Source organism: Schistocerca americana, chromosome 7, assembly GCF_021461395.2.
Source record: "Schistocerca americana isolate TAMUIC-IGC-003095 chromosome 7, iqSchAmer2.1, whole genome shotgun sequence".
NCBI classification, from domain to species: domain Eukaryota; kingdom Metazoa; phylum Arthropoda; class Insecta; order Orthoptera; family Acrididae; genus Schistocerca; species Schistocerca americana.
The window spans coordinates 606,743,586-606,759,842 of record NC_060125.1 but is presented as its reverse complement, the minus strand read 5'-3'; the positions used below and the strand labels follow the sequence as shown (position 1 = coordinate 606,759,842).

The window sequence follows — 16,257 nt, the reverse complement described above, 5'->3', positions numbered from 1 at the left end:
AATAAGTTTACTGCAAGTGATGGGAAAATAGTTTCTGAGTTGTAACAATACATTGTGTTAATACTTAACTTGATGCCCTCAGGTGCTCAGCATTGATTTGCTGGGTACAGGCTTGACGGTTCCGGGGTTCCTGAGCTGGGGGCTGGTAAGCGCCGCCAATCCCCTGCTACCGTAAGCTCTCGGCATGCTTCAGCAACCACCATGGAGCGTGGAGATGGAATGTTGTGTGTCTCAGGGAACGGGGATCTTGGCTTGACCACGAGGACAGGATAAACTTCTTTAAAAAAAAATCCTCAATCTCAAGGTGTGCTGCGTGCTGATGGTAGGCATGGCTGTCGAGATGTAATAATCGTTAGCAGGCAACCTCTGGGGAACCTACCACACCTCAGTTGTAGAAGGCTTACTCAGGCACGCAGGGCTCTGTCTGAGTGGACACTTATTTCTCTAGCTGCTCGTGGGGCCGAGATGGAACACTCGAAATCATCTTCTTCTCCTCCCAGCGGGAAGGGTGCACCGCCTGCAAGTATTCACGCCCATTCATCCAAAAGAATGAGAGAGGCTAGCCCTCCTGATAATAAGAATACTTTGGACTGCAGTAACAGGGCTCATGCAGTCATGAATAACAATTTGTTTCTGGTGATAAAGAGGAAGGAGGGAACATTTGAAAAAGTGTCCCCTTTTTATATCCATAAGGGTTTGGAAGGCCTTGCTGGAAAATTAAAATCTATAAAACGATTGCGTAATGGCTCATTGTTGGCCGAAACTAACAGGTCAAAGCAGGTAGACCTTCCTAAGAAATCATAGAAACTGAGTGACGTCACACGGGATAGCCGAGCAGGGAGGTATGAGTCCTTCCTCAGGCATTGGTGTATGTGTTGTCCCTAGCATAAGTTAGTTTAAGTTAGATTAAGTAGTGTGTAAGCTTAGGAAGCGATGACCTCAGCAGTTTGGTCCCATAAGATCTTACCACAAATTTCCAAAAACTGGGTGACTATGATTGTTGAGATGCACACCTCTTGCAACTCCAGTAAGGGTGTTGTCACATGCCGAGATATCATGGCCATGGACATGGCAGAACTGAAGCAAGAATGAATGTGGAGCAACGAATGCACTGGAATAATGGAGCAACTGAAAAGGCTGCCACTTTCATTGTCACATTCAATTCTCGGACACTGCCTGAACTTCTTGTGGTGGGGTTCCTTCGACTTAATGTTCGGCCTTACATTCCAAACCCTTTGTGGTGCTATATATGCCGGCGTCTGAGCCATTCAACCATGAGTTGTGGAGGTGAAGCGATCTGCGGGAACTGCAGAAAAGCCGCTCATGATACTGGGACTGACTTCTCGTATCCAGTAATCTGTATCAACTGCTGTGGGAACCACCCAGTCTGGAGCTGGGACTGCCCTGTTTTAGCTGAAGAACGCAAAATACAGGAGATAAAAGTGACCAAGCAGATCCCCTATGCCAAAGCCAAAAAAGAATATAAGGCAACGAAACCCCCTGTCTTCGTCACCTCATATTCTTCCAGTGTGCAGAAACCTACTCCCAGGGCGACACTTCAGCACAGATGACGCCTAGTGTGCCTGTGTTCACCACAAGCACCTGTACTTGCACATGTACATGTCAAGGGAAAAAGATTAAGGAGAAAGCAGTCCAGGCAGCTGCATCAGGAAAGACCAACAACAGGTCCGCATTAAGCATCCAGAAGGTACAAGAAAAGCAGAGTGCCTCTCAATGCCCCCTTTCCCCCTCATCCTCAAAGGGACAGGGTGCAGGGAAAGGCTCACAATGATCGGGTCAGGCTGATGAGGAGGATATCATGGAGCTAGGTGCCTTGGATCCAGGCAGCCCCTCCACTCCCCCTCACCCTTAAAGTGCTTCATGCCCCCCAGTGCAAAGATAGGGGTAAATTAAAACTGCACCAATGACATTGCTTCCATACTACAGTAGAACATGAATGGGTTCAGGGCTCATGTGGAGGAACTGAAACGTCTAGCACAGGCACGTCTCTTGTGCTTTTGCTTACAAGAAACACATTTTAAAGATACAGATGTTCCTGCGCTACAGGGATATACGCTATACTGCAAGAATGATGTTTCGGGATGAAAGGGCCAAGGGAGGTGTTGTATTGTTTGTCACTAATACGCACCACTCTTTGTTCTCCCCTTGGCTACTGACGTGCAATCAATTGCAGTTCAAATTCATGTGTGTCAAATGGTCACAGTTTGCTCACAGTATTTACCTCCACAAGATGCACTAGACTCCAAGGCTGTCACAGATCTTATCGCACAACTCCCACGATCATTCCTCCTCCTGGAAGACTTCAGTGCCCATCATGTCCTGTGGGGCTCAGCCAATACTTACCCTCGGGGTCGTGTTTCGAAGGGCCTCATGATGTCTCACGTACTGTACATGCTCAATACGGGTACTCTCACACATTTCTCAACTGCTACTGGGTTATTCTCAGCCATCGACCTCTCTTTCTGTTCTCCTGCCCTCACGGACTCTGTTCGGTGGGAGGTCATTGACGACCTTCATTCCAATGACCACTTCCCAATCTGCCTTCACCTACTAAATGGCTCACCACCCGAAGTTAAGCCCCAAAAATGGGTGGTCAACAGGGTTAACTGGACGTGTTTCAGCCAGCTGGCTGTGTTCGAACACTGCAACAGCATCCGAGGATGGGTAGACAACATCACACGAGTGATCCATCGTGCCGCTGACTTCTCCATCCCACAGTCCTCAGATCTTCTTAGGAGGCGACCAGTACCGTGGTCGAGAGATGAGTGCCATTCCGCAATCTGCGAAAGGTGTGCGGCTCTTTGACATTTTAATTGCCGACCGACAGCAGACAACCTTAGGACTTTCCGAGTCGTTAGGGCCAAGGTTCGACCCATCATTAGAGAGAGTAAGAAACGGTCATGGCAACGGTTCCTGGACTCCATCAATCGTTCCACTTCTTCTATAAAAGTATGAGAAGCCATCCGGAGGATTTCCGGTAAACACAGCTGTTTACCGATAGCAGCAGTGCTGAAACAGGGGTGCTTCTAAACAACTCCCAGAGATTTTGCTCAGATGCTGGCCAAACATTTTGCACAAACTACTGCCAGTGCAAGCCAGGATTGTTGCTATCGTAAGTCTGTAGAGAGGGAAAAGTTGGACTTCAGGTCCAACAGTTCTGAGGCCTACAACTCCCCTTTCTCCATGTGGGAGCTCGAATCAGCACTGACTGAGATTCGTGACACTGCACCCAGTCACAACCAAATCCGGTACTGCGTGCTTCAACATTTGCCAGTGGCATCAAAGGAAATCCTCCTCAAATGCTTTAATCTAATATAGCAGACAGGCAACATCCCCAACTCATGGAGGGAGGCAATTCTGATCCCTCTCCTCAAACCAGGAAAGGACTGCACAAGTCCCAGTATTTATTGGAGTATCGCCTTAACGAGCTGTGCAGGAAAGACAATGGAGCGGATGGTTAACTTCGTCTGGTGTGGTTGATAGAGACCAGACAAATCCTTAGCTGCCATCAGTGTGGATTCCGAAGATTTCGGTCCACTGTCGGCAATCTGACCCTCCTAGAGGCGGCTATTCTGCAGGTTTTCCTCTGTAAGTATCACTGTATCGGCATATTCGTCGAAATAAATAAAGCATACAATACTACTTGGAGACACTGTATTCTCACACAACTGCATCAATGGGACTTCCGTGGCCACTTCCTCATCTTCATAAGGTCTTTCCTCTCTCAGTGGTTTTTCAGGACCTGGATTGGTGACATGCTGTCTGATCAATTTGAGCAGGAGAATGGTGATCCTTAGGGCAGTGTTTTAAGTGTTATCCTCTTTGCCATAGCCACCAACAGTATCACATCTAAGCTAAGGAGTCCTGTACAGTGCTCCTTATTTGTAGACAATTTTGCTGTTTTCTGTTCCTCCCCCAGTATTGCAATGGCAAGCTGTCAGTTGCAACTTACAGTGTGGCAGTTAGAGAAGTGGGCTACAAAGATAGGTTTTCAGTTTTCCGCAGGTGTGTGTGTGTGTGTGTTGTGTTCATTTTAATCGTTCTTGTCGTCTTTTTAATTTGCCTGCCTTGAATATGAGGGACACCATCCTACATTTTAGAGACACAGTTTGGTTTCTGGGCCTCATTTTTTACTCCCAATTGTTGTGGTTACCACACCTGCGAGACCTGAAAGACAGAACCCTGAAGGCACTGAACATCATCAAGTGCCTTAGCCACAGGTCTTGGGGAGCAGACGGGGCATGTCTCCTTCAGTTTTATCGGGCTTTTGTGCATTCGCGGCTGGACTACTGTTGCACGGGTCAGCAAGGCCCTGTTACTTGCATATCATTGACACTGTCCATCATGAGGGGATTTGGCAGGCCACGGGTGCTTATCGGACCAGTCCCCTACCTAGCATCTGTGCTGAGGTGGGGGAACTGCCACTTACTATCAGGCGCCAGCTCCTCGTGGTGCGTCAGTACGTTCCTTGCAGCTCCAATTTCACCCCCACACCATACTGTTGCTCGTCCATCTCTGGAATGCCTTTTTCCTACCATCCACAAACGATGTCATTTGGGATCTGTGTACAGTGTGTACTGGAGTCACTCGGTTTGGAGCCAGTATGACCCCAAATCCAGGGTTTCAACCGCCTGCTGCCCTGGTTACTTGAGAGGCACAGAGTGATTTTATATTTGGTGTAGTACAGGATAGATAACACTCCTGCTTCCATTTTTAATGTGATATTCTCTGATGTTTTATCTGAGTACTACGACCATGTAGCTGTTTTCACAGGTGGGTCTAAGCAGGGGGTTGCTATATCGTTTTCCCGAATCGTGTCCTCAAGGTCAGACTGCCTCCAGAATTTACCATCTTTGACCCTGAATTATATGCAATTTTGTAAGCACTGGAGCAGATGAGACATTCTCCTAGATTTCTCATCTGCCCAGATTCTCTGAGTGTCCTTTACTCTTTCCAATGTTTGTACCCAGAAGATACAGTAACCCAGAATATCCAGCAGCCCTCCTTGAACAAGAACAACTGACGAAGGAGTTGTCTTTCTGCTGGGTACCTGGGAACATTGGAATTGCGGAGAATGAAAGGGCGGATCAAGCAGCCAAGGAGGCGTGTCGTGATCCTCTGGTATTTCGGTGTGCTATCCCCCTGCATGCTATCACGTTGCTGTTGAGGTACAAAGTCATGTGTCAATGAGAAGATGAGTGTCTGGAAGTGATCGATAAAAATATCTGTGTCATCAAGTCCACAACTTGGCCATGGGGTACTTCCTACCAGCCATGTCGGTGGGATGAGCTCCTTCTTACTCGTCTTCGCATAGGCCACAACCCTATGGCACATGGATTCTTACTCCAGCGAGAGGAGCCTCCAATGTATGGTGCTTGTGGTGTGCAGGTCACGGTGCGCCACATTTTATTGGACTGCATTTTATTTGACAACCAGCTGACTGCAGCGGATTTGCCAGCAGATCAGCCGTCTATTTTATGTAATGATCAAACTAATGTGATTAGGGTCTTAAAGTTTTGTGAATTGTCCAATGTTTTTAACAATATTTTAGGGAGATGTATTTAATGTGTCAAAGGGTGGCTTGCTCACCCTAGATTTTTATAAGTGGTCAGCCAGTCACATTTCTCCGTGCTTTTCTTTTAATTTGTCTGTGTTTCATTTTCTCTGTGTTTTAATTTCTTGATTAGCTCTCTTCCCTCCTAATTGGGTTTAGTGCGTGTGAGAGTGCTTGTGATACAGAATGACTCTAGTCATTTTGAGTGCATGCATGTACAACACTTTTAGTTCATCTCCACATTCATTTGTTTTTAAAAGTGTAAGGGCGCTGATGACCTTGCCACTGGGCGCCCATCAGATCCAAACACACACACACCTAACTTGACAAATTGAGAGTGTCCATGACTGTTGATCAGGCTAGTAAATCATTCCCGTTCAGTGCAAATCCTCTACGCTTGTATCTTTGTTCTGAACATCTGCAACTGACAACAACAAGAACAGCCACAATAACTTCATTATTAGTGCATAACAACTAATTCTTTGACCAACACCAGCCCGTATATTGACTTCAGACAATGTATGCTTTTTACAGTATTGTTGTAATAATGACCCTTCGTATTTTGCAGTGGATAGAATTAATACAAGTGAATATGTGTGTGAGAATATAGTCAACAGAAAATAAAATTATAATTTAAATAAATTATTTTGTGAAGTGAAACACTTTCCTATGGAAAATTTTGTAAAATGAATATTTTTAACAATTGCTATAGCAATACATAAATTTCGTTAAAAAGAAGTGGGTGTTTAGTTCTGTGTTACAATACATATAAAAGACTCAAAGAAACTGGAATCATTTAGATTATTAACAACTGATTTTGTTATTGAATGGGATTATATTAAGTTACTTTCTTTCATTGAGTGATTTTTATTCTTATTGCCATGATCAGTGTAAGAAAAAAATTAAGACGTGACAACACATACATGTTAACAATTCCATGATGTAGCCAGCTGTATTGTTAGTTTATTAGATGAATCTCGGTCTCTTACTTTGCACTGTACATTTAATCTTAATTTTACTGAGAACTCTGTGTGTAGTGAGTACCTCTTGTCTCATTTCAGAGGGCAGAGTCCTGTCTGGTCATGACATAAGCGATGGTGGTCTGATTACGTGTCTTCTGGAGATGGCATTCTGTGGCATCAGTGGACTGAATTTGGACATAACTCACAAGAAAGGAGACCCCGTCGACATTTTGTTTGCTGAGGAAGTCGGTTGGGTGCTCGAAGTAGATCTAAAATTCCGAGATTATGTTGCCACATCATTCAAGAACTGCGGTGTCCCGTGCCACTACATTGGAGATTCTGTTGGCTATGGAATCGAGTCACCGGTACAAACTTTATTTTCTGTTATTCTACTAAATCTGCTGAGTAATAGGAATTATCTGTTCATTGCTTGAGAAGAATCTAGTGTTTGTGAAGAGATGAGTTGTCTTGTGAAACACACAAGTATTAACTACAGCCACTATGCATTATCAAATATTACAAGATCTATTTAACATTATCACCAGTTGGTATTTTTTGTGATCCACCCAAAGCATTTATGCAAATCACAATATAGTTGTAGAAAAGGAAATGTTTTATACAATTAAAGCTGTTATAAATAACTGTTTTGATGTATTTCACAGTAAGAATGCAAGTAGGGGTGTGGAATTATTCAAACAATCATGGAAGGTGATAACATTTTAGATTTGGGAGATATCATTAGTGGAGTCGTTCAAGGACATAATGTGTCTGTATCACACCCACAGATTTTCCAAAGTCATCTATCTGCATTCCACTGGGTCATTGTCGAGGTCGTTTTATATCCCGTAATCCAGAAAACACCATCCCTGACTCACATACCTGCATGGCTGCATGTGCCACCCACCTCTACTTCATTTTCATTGTGGCTGTAATTGCATTTTCCATTTGTGTCTGTTCACTGGTCAATTAGTTTCTTTTCCTTTCTAGTCCATTAGTTTGTTTTCCTGTCTCCAAATAATTCCCAATACACATTTCCTCCATTGCTCACTGAGAAACCCTCACTTTTTTTAAAGAAGTCATCAACTTTACATAGATGCAACATTTTCACTGCTGACAGAAACAAACTACAGCATGGTGCTCCACTTTAACAGTAGGCCGCCTCATTTTGTTTTGGCTCGTCCAGTGGTGTGATAGAGTACTGTGGCACGGAGACTTCAATGTGTACTGGGACTTCAGGCAAATAAAAATTAGCTACACAATCTTACTTTTTCAAAGAGATATTTAAAACTTTTTGACCACGCCTCATGTATACTCTTCAATTTACTAACATAGGCCACAAATCAGGTCTTGTTTCTCAATGGTGTTAACACTAATCTTCTTCAGATGAATCTCGCACAGAGTTGTGAATCATACCCATTTCTCAATTCCATCAGTTTGTACACAGCTTCCAAATGGCCTATTGTCCTATGTTCATTTCTACAGCCAGCTTATCCCTGTGCCTGATAAATAGGTTTTTTCTGTGTAGTAAATGACAATTTTTGTGAGTATTTGTCCCATACAGAGAGGAGGTTGGTAAGTCAGCATTTTCAATGCCTTGTCTGTCTATTTCTTTCTGGAGGAGAGTAATTGTGGCATTGTTCCAGCTGTGGGGGACTGTCTTCTTTCACAACATTCTCTAAATAATTAGGAAGTTCCTTTTGTATAACTTCCCAGCCAGCAGTAATTTCTATGGAAACTTATAAAAAGCAACTTATGCAATACCATGCCAACACTTACTAATGAAAGTATTAACATTTGGGATGCCAAACAACTTTTGAAACTGGATTTAGAACTTCTTGGTAGGGAGCACACAGCATGTTATCTGTCATGGAAACTTCTTAACAGTTGTAGAATGAGCTTCAGGTGTGCTCCAGAAAAGTGTATTGGGCCGCTTGCATTTGTGTTGTAAATTAATGACCTTGCAGACTATTAATAGTAACCTCAGACTTGTTGCAGATAACGTAGTTATCTATAACAAAGTTCTGTCTCGAGAAAAAAACTCTGCAAACACCCTGTCAGAGCTTGATAACACTTCAGAGTTGTGCTATGTTTGGAAACTTGCTTTAACTGTTCAGAAAATTAAAAATGCACACTTCACAAAATTTTGAAATGTAGTATATGTGACTGTGGTATCAATGAGTCTCAGTTGAAATTTGTCAACTCATACAAATACCTGGGTGTAATACTTTGTAAGGATAAGAAATGGAACGCTCACTCATAGATAAAGCAGATAGCAGTAAGGAATCCAGATTGGTCATAAACAGTCGAAAAATTCCAAGTGAGGATCTACATACAGTTATAATTAAAAGTGCACTATTTGTCAGTATTAATTCACGAGTACACACTTCAATGTGCCAATCACTACAAAATTTGCTTGTCTTAATGTTTTAGAACTTGTATTCTGTCTTACTGTATGTAACAATTCCTCCTTTTCTCATTTTAGTTCTGCATGAGTAGGATGCTAGAGTGTCATCTTTTATATGTAACTTATCTAAGCCTGCGGCTAAGTGGTGCTCAGACAGTCTGTCTTTTCAGAACTCTCTAAATTTTCCAAATTTCATTCAGTTGAACTATTATCTCAGAAGTCAATGTTATTTATTATAAATAAAGTATTTGCAGCAATTCTTGTTGCAAAGGCCAATGAATGTACAGAAATGTTTCCCCAGTGGCCAGAAATCTTAATGTAACTTCCACTGTACGTTAGCCCATTGATGTTCAGAATATTTCTTGTTTGTTGATGTTGGTTATTTATTCTGGCACCTTAAACCAGACCCCATAGACAGATTTTGATTACTGTTTGTAGTTAAATTCTGTGACTGTCCTTCATATTACCTAACTGTTACATGATATCCTATATCATTAGTTATCCAACATTTTCTCTTTTAATACTACTGCACTTCTTACTGTAATTTTTTTTTTTAATGAAAAAGGGCTATTGAAAGACGGTGGTGAAGGTTTGTAGAATGTATTATATTTTTCATTCATGTTTCCAGTATTGTAGCAATTTTACCAAGAGTGCATCTCACTTCAACATTAATGAAACTTTCATTTCCGTTCCATGTATAAGTGGGTGTATTTCTTTTTTGCACAGTCATTGTAGCAGAAACCAGAACAGATGGCAGAAACATAATTTAAAATTTGATTCTAACAGTATATCCATGGGAATCTGCTTCAAGGTCCAATCTTAAACACATATATCACAGGAATATAATCATTTTCAAATAGGTACCTTTCACCCTCACTGCACGGATATCAACCCATTAACCTTATCCCATTGTCAATTTGTTTGTTCCTTGCTGTAGAATGCCCAAATTTGTTTTGTACATTTGATGTTGAATGTCGACTACTACATGTGGTTTTGGTGATTAATATCTCAGCAGCTTCTTCTTCTTCTTCTTCTTCCTTTTTTCTTAAAAAAAACTTACACATGTACAGGAATGTCATATACTCTTTCCTCCTCAAAATCTAGTAGCAGTTAATTTTTACTGTCTAGTGTCTAATTTGTAGTCATTAATGCTTGGCAAACCTAAACTAAACTGAATGCCACTTAGAGGGCATCAGTATCTCTCCTTGCCTTACAAAAATATAAGAAGCCCTTCCTTCCAGAACTGAAAAACAAAGTTGTACGAGGGCATGCTGAAAAGCAATGCCTTCAAGTTTTTTATGTGAAAACTGTTAAAGCTTTTTGAATAAAAAAATGTTGAGGACATTCTACATCTTTATTCTTCATGTAACATATTTGTTTCTCTATATAGTCATCCTGGCAATGAACACATTTCTCTCAATGAGAGACCTGTTTGTGTTCATACTGTCGCTGTGGAATGTTTGACTTTGTTCATGGCGCCATAACCTCACTTCCGTTGAACCACTTCATCACTATCAAAGTGAAGTCTTTGAAGGTGTTCTTTAAGTTTTGGAAAGGGATGAAAATTGGGCAGAGTCAAGTCAGGACAGTGAACCGAAGGCATTGTATTGTTGCAGACGTCACAGCACTCATCTGTGGTCTGGCATTGTCATACTGACGGAGACTGTGCTCCATATGTGGAAAGACTCTTCAAATTCGAAACTCGATTACAGCATGCTATTTCTTGCACACTGCCATGATTACACACCACAATTCGGAGGCCTGCAGTGACAGAAAATTACAAATATTTAGAATTAAGAATAAAGATGTAGAATTTTAGTAACATTTATTTTATTTAAAAAGCTTTAAGAATTTTCACATAAAAAATTCGAAGCCATTAATTTTCAGCTTGTCTTAATACAAAAGCTGGTATCAATGATTGCTGATTACAGCGGTTCTTGTGCAATGTCTGTTAGAAAATCTCACAGTATGGTCACAACCTTCCATGTGCAATATATCCATGACATTTGATTTATTGATCATATTTCACAACCTTACTCTCGGCTATCCTGGCTACATCCTGGAAAATGCAGAGATTTCAATAACCTCTGTCTGTTCTACCATTTGATTGATGTATGCAGTCCTTTGTATCTGTCTTCGACTTTGAACTCTTGTCTTGTCTTTTCACAACAGAAACACTCATTCCCTTCAGGGCAACCAAATCTTTTCCGACAAAATGCATAACCCAACTGCCTGCTCTAAATCATTTTCAGTAGTAGGAACAACGTTTTGGAGTGATCTTCCTTACTATATCAGAGAGGTGAAGCACCCTTCAACCTTAAAAGACAGTGAATGACTTGTGCACAAAAACAGTTGGTTCCTGTTGTTACTCGTATCGCCTTACTCTATTTCCTCAGGCCCTAGCTGGGTCAGTACTTCAAATTACCTTTCTTAGAAGTCACTTTTGTACACCTACAGAAGCTTTTGTCTTTTATTTTTACTACTACTACTGCTGCTGCTGCTGCTGCTGCTGCTGCTAGTACTACTACTATTGCAGTAAAAACACAGCAAATGAGTCCACTGTGCCAGATCTCATATTTTATCATTAGTTTGACATTTACAAAACATCTTGGACTGCATGATGTATGAGCAGATAATATGTGCAGATTCCAGTAAAGTGGCTTTTTGTAGTTGGCAGATGGACATTTTATCAGTGCCACTGATTTTCAGTGGTTTGCTAAGATACTCTGACAGTGCTCCCAGTGTGCAGAGAACTACTGGGACCACTTTTACTGGTTACAGACACTGTAGTTCGATTCTGGAGTTCTCCCATCTGGCAAGTTTTACTTGTCGATTCTGCTACCGCCTGCATGGCAGTGTCAATGATCCACATTTTCTTTCTCCACAGTTGTGAACTATTATTGGTAATAGCTGTAGTTTAGCCATGTTTTTTTGCTTTAGAGCTATTAGTTATTTGTCAGTAGCCTACAGATATTCTAAATAGCCTTACATATATGTTTGTTTCTATGGCCACCTCCTGCAGCAGCTATTATGTGTCAGTTATTCCTAATGTAACTGCTGTTAGAATTAATTGCAGTTAGCTTATGACAGAAAAATTAATAACAACTGAGGACTTGGATATATTCAGATTTGTCTGAAATCTCCTTTTCACTCTTATTACTACCATTATTATCAGTATTTATCATATTATAATTAATATCATAGTTTAAGCAAGTCTTACCTTAAAAAATCTTTTATGCATAAAAACCTTGATTCAAGATTAGAGAGAAAAAAAAATCAATGAATTTCATATTTAATGGACATAACCCAGTGATACTGGGAAGCAATTTTAAATGCTTCTGCATTACCCGGAGCAGAGATATAGGGAAACATTGTGTATGTGCTGTTGGTTCAAATTCTTTGTCACTGCACTCGGCACAGTGAGAGGAGAATAACATTGTTGACTTTTATGGGTGCATTTTTCAGGTGAAGATACTTGTAAATGGAAACCTCGCTCTGAAGAGTGACGTGTACTCACTGTTCAGAGTGTGGGAGGAGACAAGCTACCAGCTGGAGAGACGGCAGGCGAACCCGGACTGCGTCCGGCAGGAGTTCGAGAATCTGGCAAGGAGGAGGGCACCCAAGTACCGGCTCACGTTCGACCCCAATAGGAACCCTGACGTGGCAGTCAGCTTGTCATCAGGTGTGGGGATTGCATCGAGAGCGCAACTCACTGTAAAATTAGGAGGCAGCACATTGGCCGGCCAGCACTTACCGCCACGTTACTGCCAATGTACATGTTTATAAGTAGGAAAGGAGTGTTTGTAATAAAATTGTTCTCATTTTGAAATGTGGCGTGATCCAAATGGTGCAATATTTCTGCAAGCTGACATGTTGCCATCTTCATGTGGCCCTGATGACTTATCATCTCCCAATGGATGCTATCTCGTATACCTGTGCCTACTGCTGTCAACCTCAAGTCCTCAATACGTGGCTGTGGCTCCTCTGGTGACATGGAGGAGACACAAGTTGTGGCCCTCAACCTCCGTGTCACCACAGCAGGGGAACCACATCTAAATGAGGTCTTCAAGTGATGTACCATGACTGGATCTCCCCACAGGTTGTCTTTCTGCTTTGCTGCTTTGAGCATACTCAGTGCTGGGTCCCAAGCTTTACTTACTTGGAAAAGGCAGTTCATGTTGCCAGATCTCTTCAGATTCTCATAAAATGCTGTCCCAGAAATGCTTAAATCTCTTAACAACTTCGTGCTATAATAACTCATGTAGAATATAGTCCGTCTTCGGGGTCATCGGAATATGGCAGCAAGATGGCTTCCTGATATTATAGTGCACCATTTGAATGATGTCACGTGGTTGTATACCCTAGAACATTTCAAAACAATCATTCGACAGGAAATCTTAAAATTACACAAAATGTTCTTAAGGTCATCGGAATGTTGCAACATCCATGTACTCAGCATGACATAGAAATCAGAAGACATTTATTAAGCTCACAATTTACATATTATCATAATACACCAATAAAAGTATCTGAATAGACATTAAAATAATTTCAATGTACCTTACATAAGTACTACGTTGTGTCACTTTTAATCACTTAGGTGGTTGATACAGCGGTGAGAAAACTCTAGTATCTTTTTACACTAGACACTTCCCTGTGGTTACAATCACACAATTGTAGACAGCGGTTAGTTCCATATGTGTGATGACTACCGACAGTTGTGTGTGGTGAAGAAATCCTTCCATAGAGGGGCAAAAGTATAGAATAGCAGATCTTTGACAAAACTGACATGATTAAACCTGGGCCTGGAGTCGAGGATTGCACATTTAGAAAGGACTAAGGTGCCTGGTTAGTAGGAGGAGGGCTTGCTTATAGTTTGCCCTGTGGGGCATTGCTGGGCTGATTAGCTTATCATAGAGGAAGAGCAAGGAAATCTTTCTATAGTGTAAAAATTTTTACAACAACTTTGTTTGAAATTCCAGTGTTAAATGTAAAATGTTATTAGAATTGTGCTGTTGCCAGTTGGCTTGTAGATTTGGTACTGCTGTAGATCTTTTTCGATTACTCTTATGTCCCCTCTCCCACACCCCAACCCCACCTTAAGGCTGATGGGAGAGGCTTACCCAACAGTGTAATAAGTCATATACGTACCAAGTTTGCCTGAAGCTCGATTGTAGAGCTACACGGGGACACAAACACATACATCCATTGTACATAAACTGTCTATCTACAGGTGGTATCAGCTGAAACAAATACTGCCCACCATGTGTTTCTTCTAACATCCAGTGTCAATGGAAGACTCTACTGTAATATTTGATTTAATGAACTGGCCTCTATAGCTGATCGTTTTGGTAAATATTAGTGGGCTACGCCTTCCTCGCCTGACTACCCATCCTCGCCTCAAGTTCCAGTCTGCGTAGAGCTGCCTGTCTGCCACTGCTGTACAGCAGCACTATGTGTTTGTTGGTAGACTACTTGTTCTTCACGTTTAGCAGTCCCAATTGACCCATATCATTATATAAAATTTACCGCTATGCTATTTAAGACCTCACTATCAAATGGGCATACAAATTTCCCATTTGAAAAATATTTTCGCTGTGTTAAGACAGAAACCAATATTTTCCAACAACACGGCACCGCACAAAGCACCTATTTTTTTTGGGACCATTCCACCTGCACATTGCAAAGTTCTCCAGAAATGCCAGAGAAACTGTGCTTGACATTTTGTACAAGAGATACTCAGTGTAGATTTCTGAGTATTTGGGAAATGAATTGTATCAGTAAGGCAGGATTTGGAACTATTAGGAGTAGCCAGGAGGCTGCACGAGAGTGACAGGTCTTTTGGTGGGTAGCGATTCTTGCATGTGGAAGTGAGACATAAGTAGCTCAGATAGCATCTTCGACAGTGTCAAAACAAACTGATCAGAGGCAGCTAAATGTGTAATGTAATTATGTAGGGCAATAATGACGATGGTTGGTTGGTTGATTCGTTAGTTTCACGTTCCATGGATCAGTTTGCATGACAAATCATAATGTTGTGGAATGAGTCACTTCACATTCACATCACAAATTAATTTGTAAATATGGCTACATGCTGAACATTTATAAGTGTGTGTTTGGGGGGGGGGGGGGGGGGTAATTTCACAGATGATGTGAGTTAGTAATTCCTACCTGCCACCTTTTACACATTACAATAACAGAAATTCTTCTGAATGCCATTTTCCTTCTGTTATTGTAATTATGTACATCATTGTTCCTTGTGAACTGTGTGGACTATTTACAACAAACTTAGTGATGATGTAAATATACTGTTAAGCAGGAGGGTGTAGGGACTGTAGTAAATTGTAAAAGTGTAATTGTAAAAGTGTGCCCAGATTAGAGACAGATGGGATTTCAAGGAGAGAGCCAATTCAATCGCTTGGAGATGTGACCTCTTTGAGTCAGCTCACAGTATAGGGTACCAGCTGATTATTCCATTTCTACCAATTATGTGGTCATATTTCCTTCAAACAACATGATCAGCCCACTGCCATTTCAAGGTATTCCATTATCTTACTTCTGTTTGTTTTACATCTGATATCTACTGCTGTCTTTCTTTGTTTCTTTCTCTGTTTCTTTCTTTCTTTGTATAGCACAATATTGATCTTTCCACTTCTGTATGAGTTTTCTAATGATGAACTCATTAAATATTTGTGTCTCACAGCCATAAATTATTATTGGTAGTATACATTGGTCAAAAACTGTTTCCTTCAGCTCAGCTGACTTCTTAGACTCGGAAACTGAAGAGTATCTTCCTTAAGTTCAACTTGTCAAAATATTTCTAGTTTCAAATCTGCTTTCATATTTACAGACTGTCCCAGATAGACACATTTGTGATCCTTTGCAGTTGGTCCATTTATTTCATCATGATCTTGGTTTTGTCAAAATTCATTTTTAGATCAACTTCAAATCAGACTAACACAAATTCGCTAACTAATATTTGAATGTATTCTATACTGTGGCTACGAAGGCTTTCCCGGCGTAATAATTGATAATATTCTTCTCGGGTATGCAGCCAGATCGTAGCGCCTTCATGACTCAATATTTCCGCGGTCCAACTGGCTGCCATCTTCAGGTGGGAATGCTGGTGCACGATCTCGTCGGAACTGACTTACTAGCGCAAGCGGCAGCCCATATATAGGCCGCAGAAGACCCACAACACGTACGTGAGAAGGTGCCGTAACTGCCCTCTAGGGCAGTAAACATACCGTGCCGCCAGTGGTGGAAATAGGCGAAATCGAAATATCGCTGTCAAAAATTAAAAAATTTTTTATTCC

General features: G+C 41.4%; 1 protein-coding gene across 2 annotated transcripts in view; it reads left to right on the top strand.

Moving 5' to 3' along the window:
• Positions 1-16,257, top strand: part of LOC124621850 (phosphoribosylformylglycinamidine synthase) — a 208,065-nt gene that overhangs the window by 150,307 nt on the left and 41,501 nt on the right. For both annotated transcript variants that reach the window (XM_047147296.1, XM_047147297.1), the window contains 2 exons: positions 6,637-6,902; positions 12,407-12,623. In XM_047147296.1, coding sequence (XP_047003252.1) covers positions 6,637-6,902; positions 12,407-12,623 — 483 coding nt within the window. The remainder of the gene's footprint in view (positions 1-6,636; positions 6,903-12,406; positions 12,624-16,257) is intronic.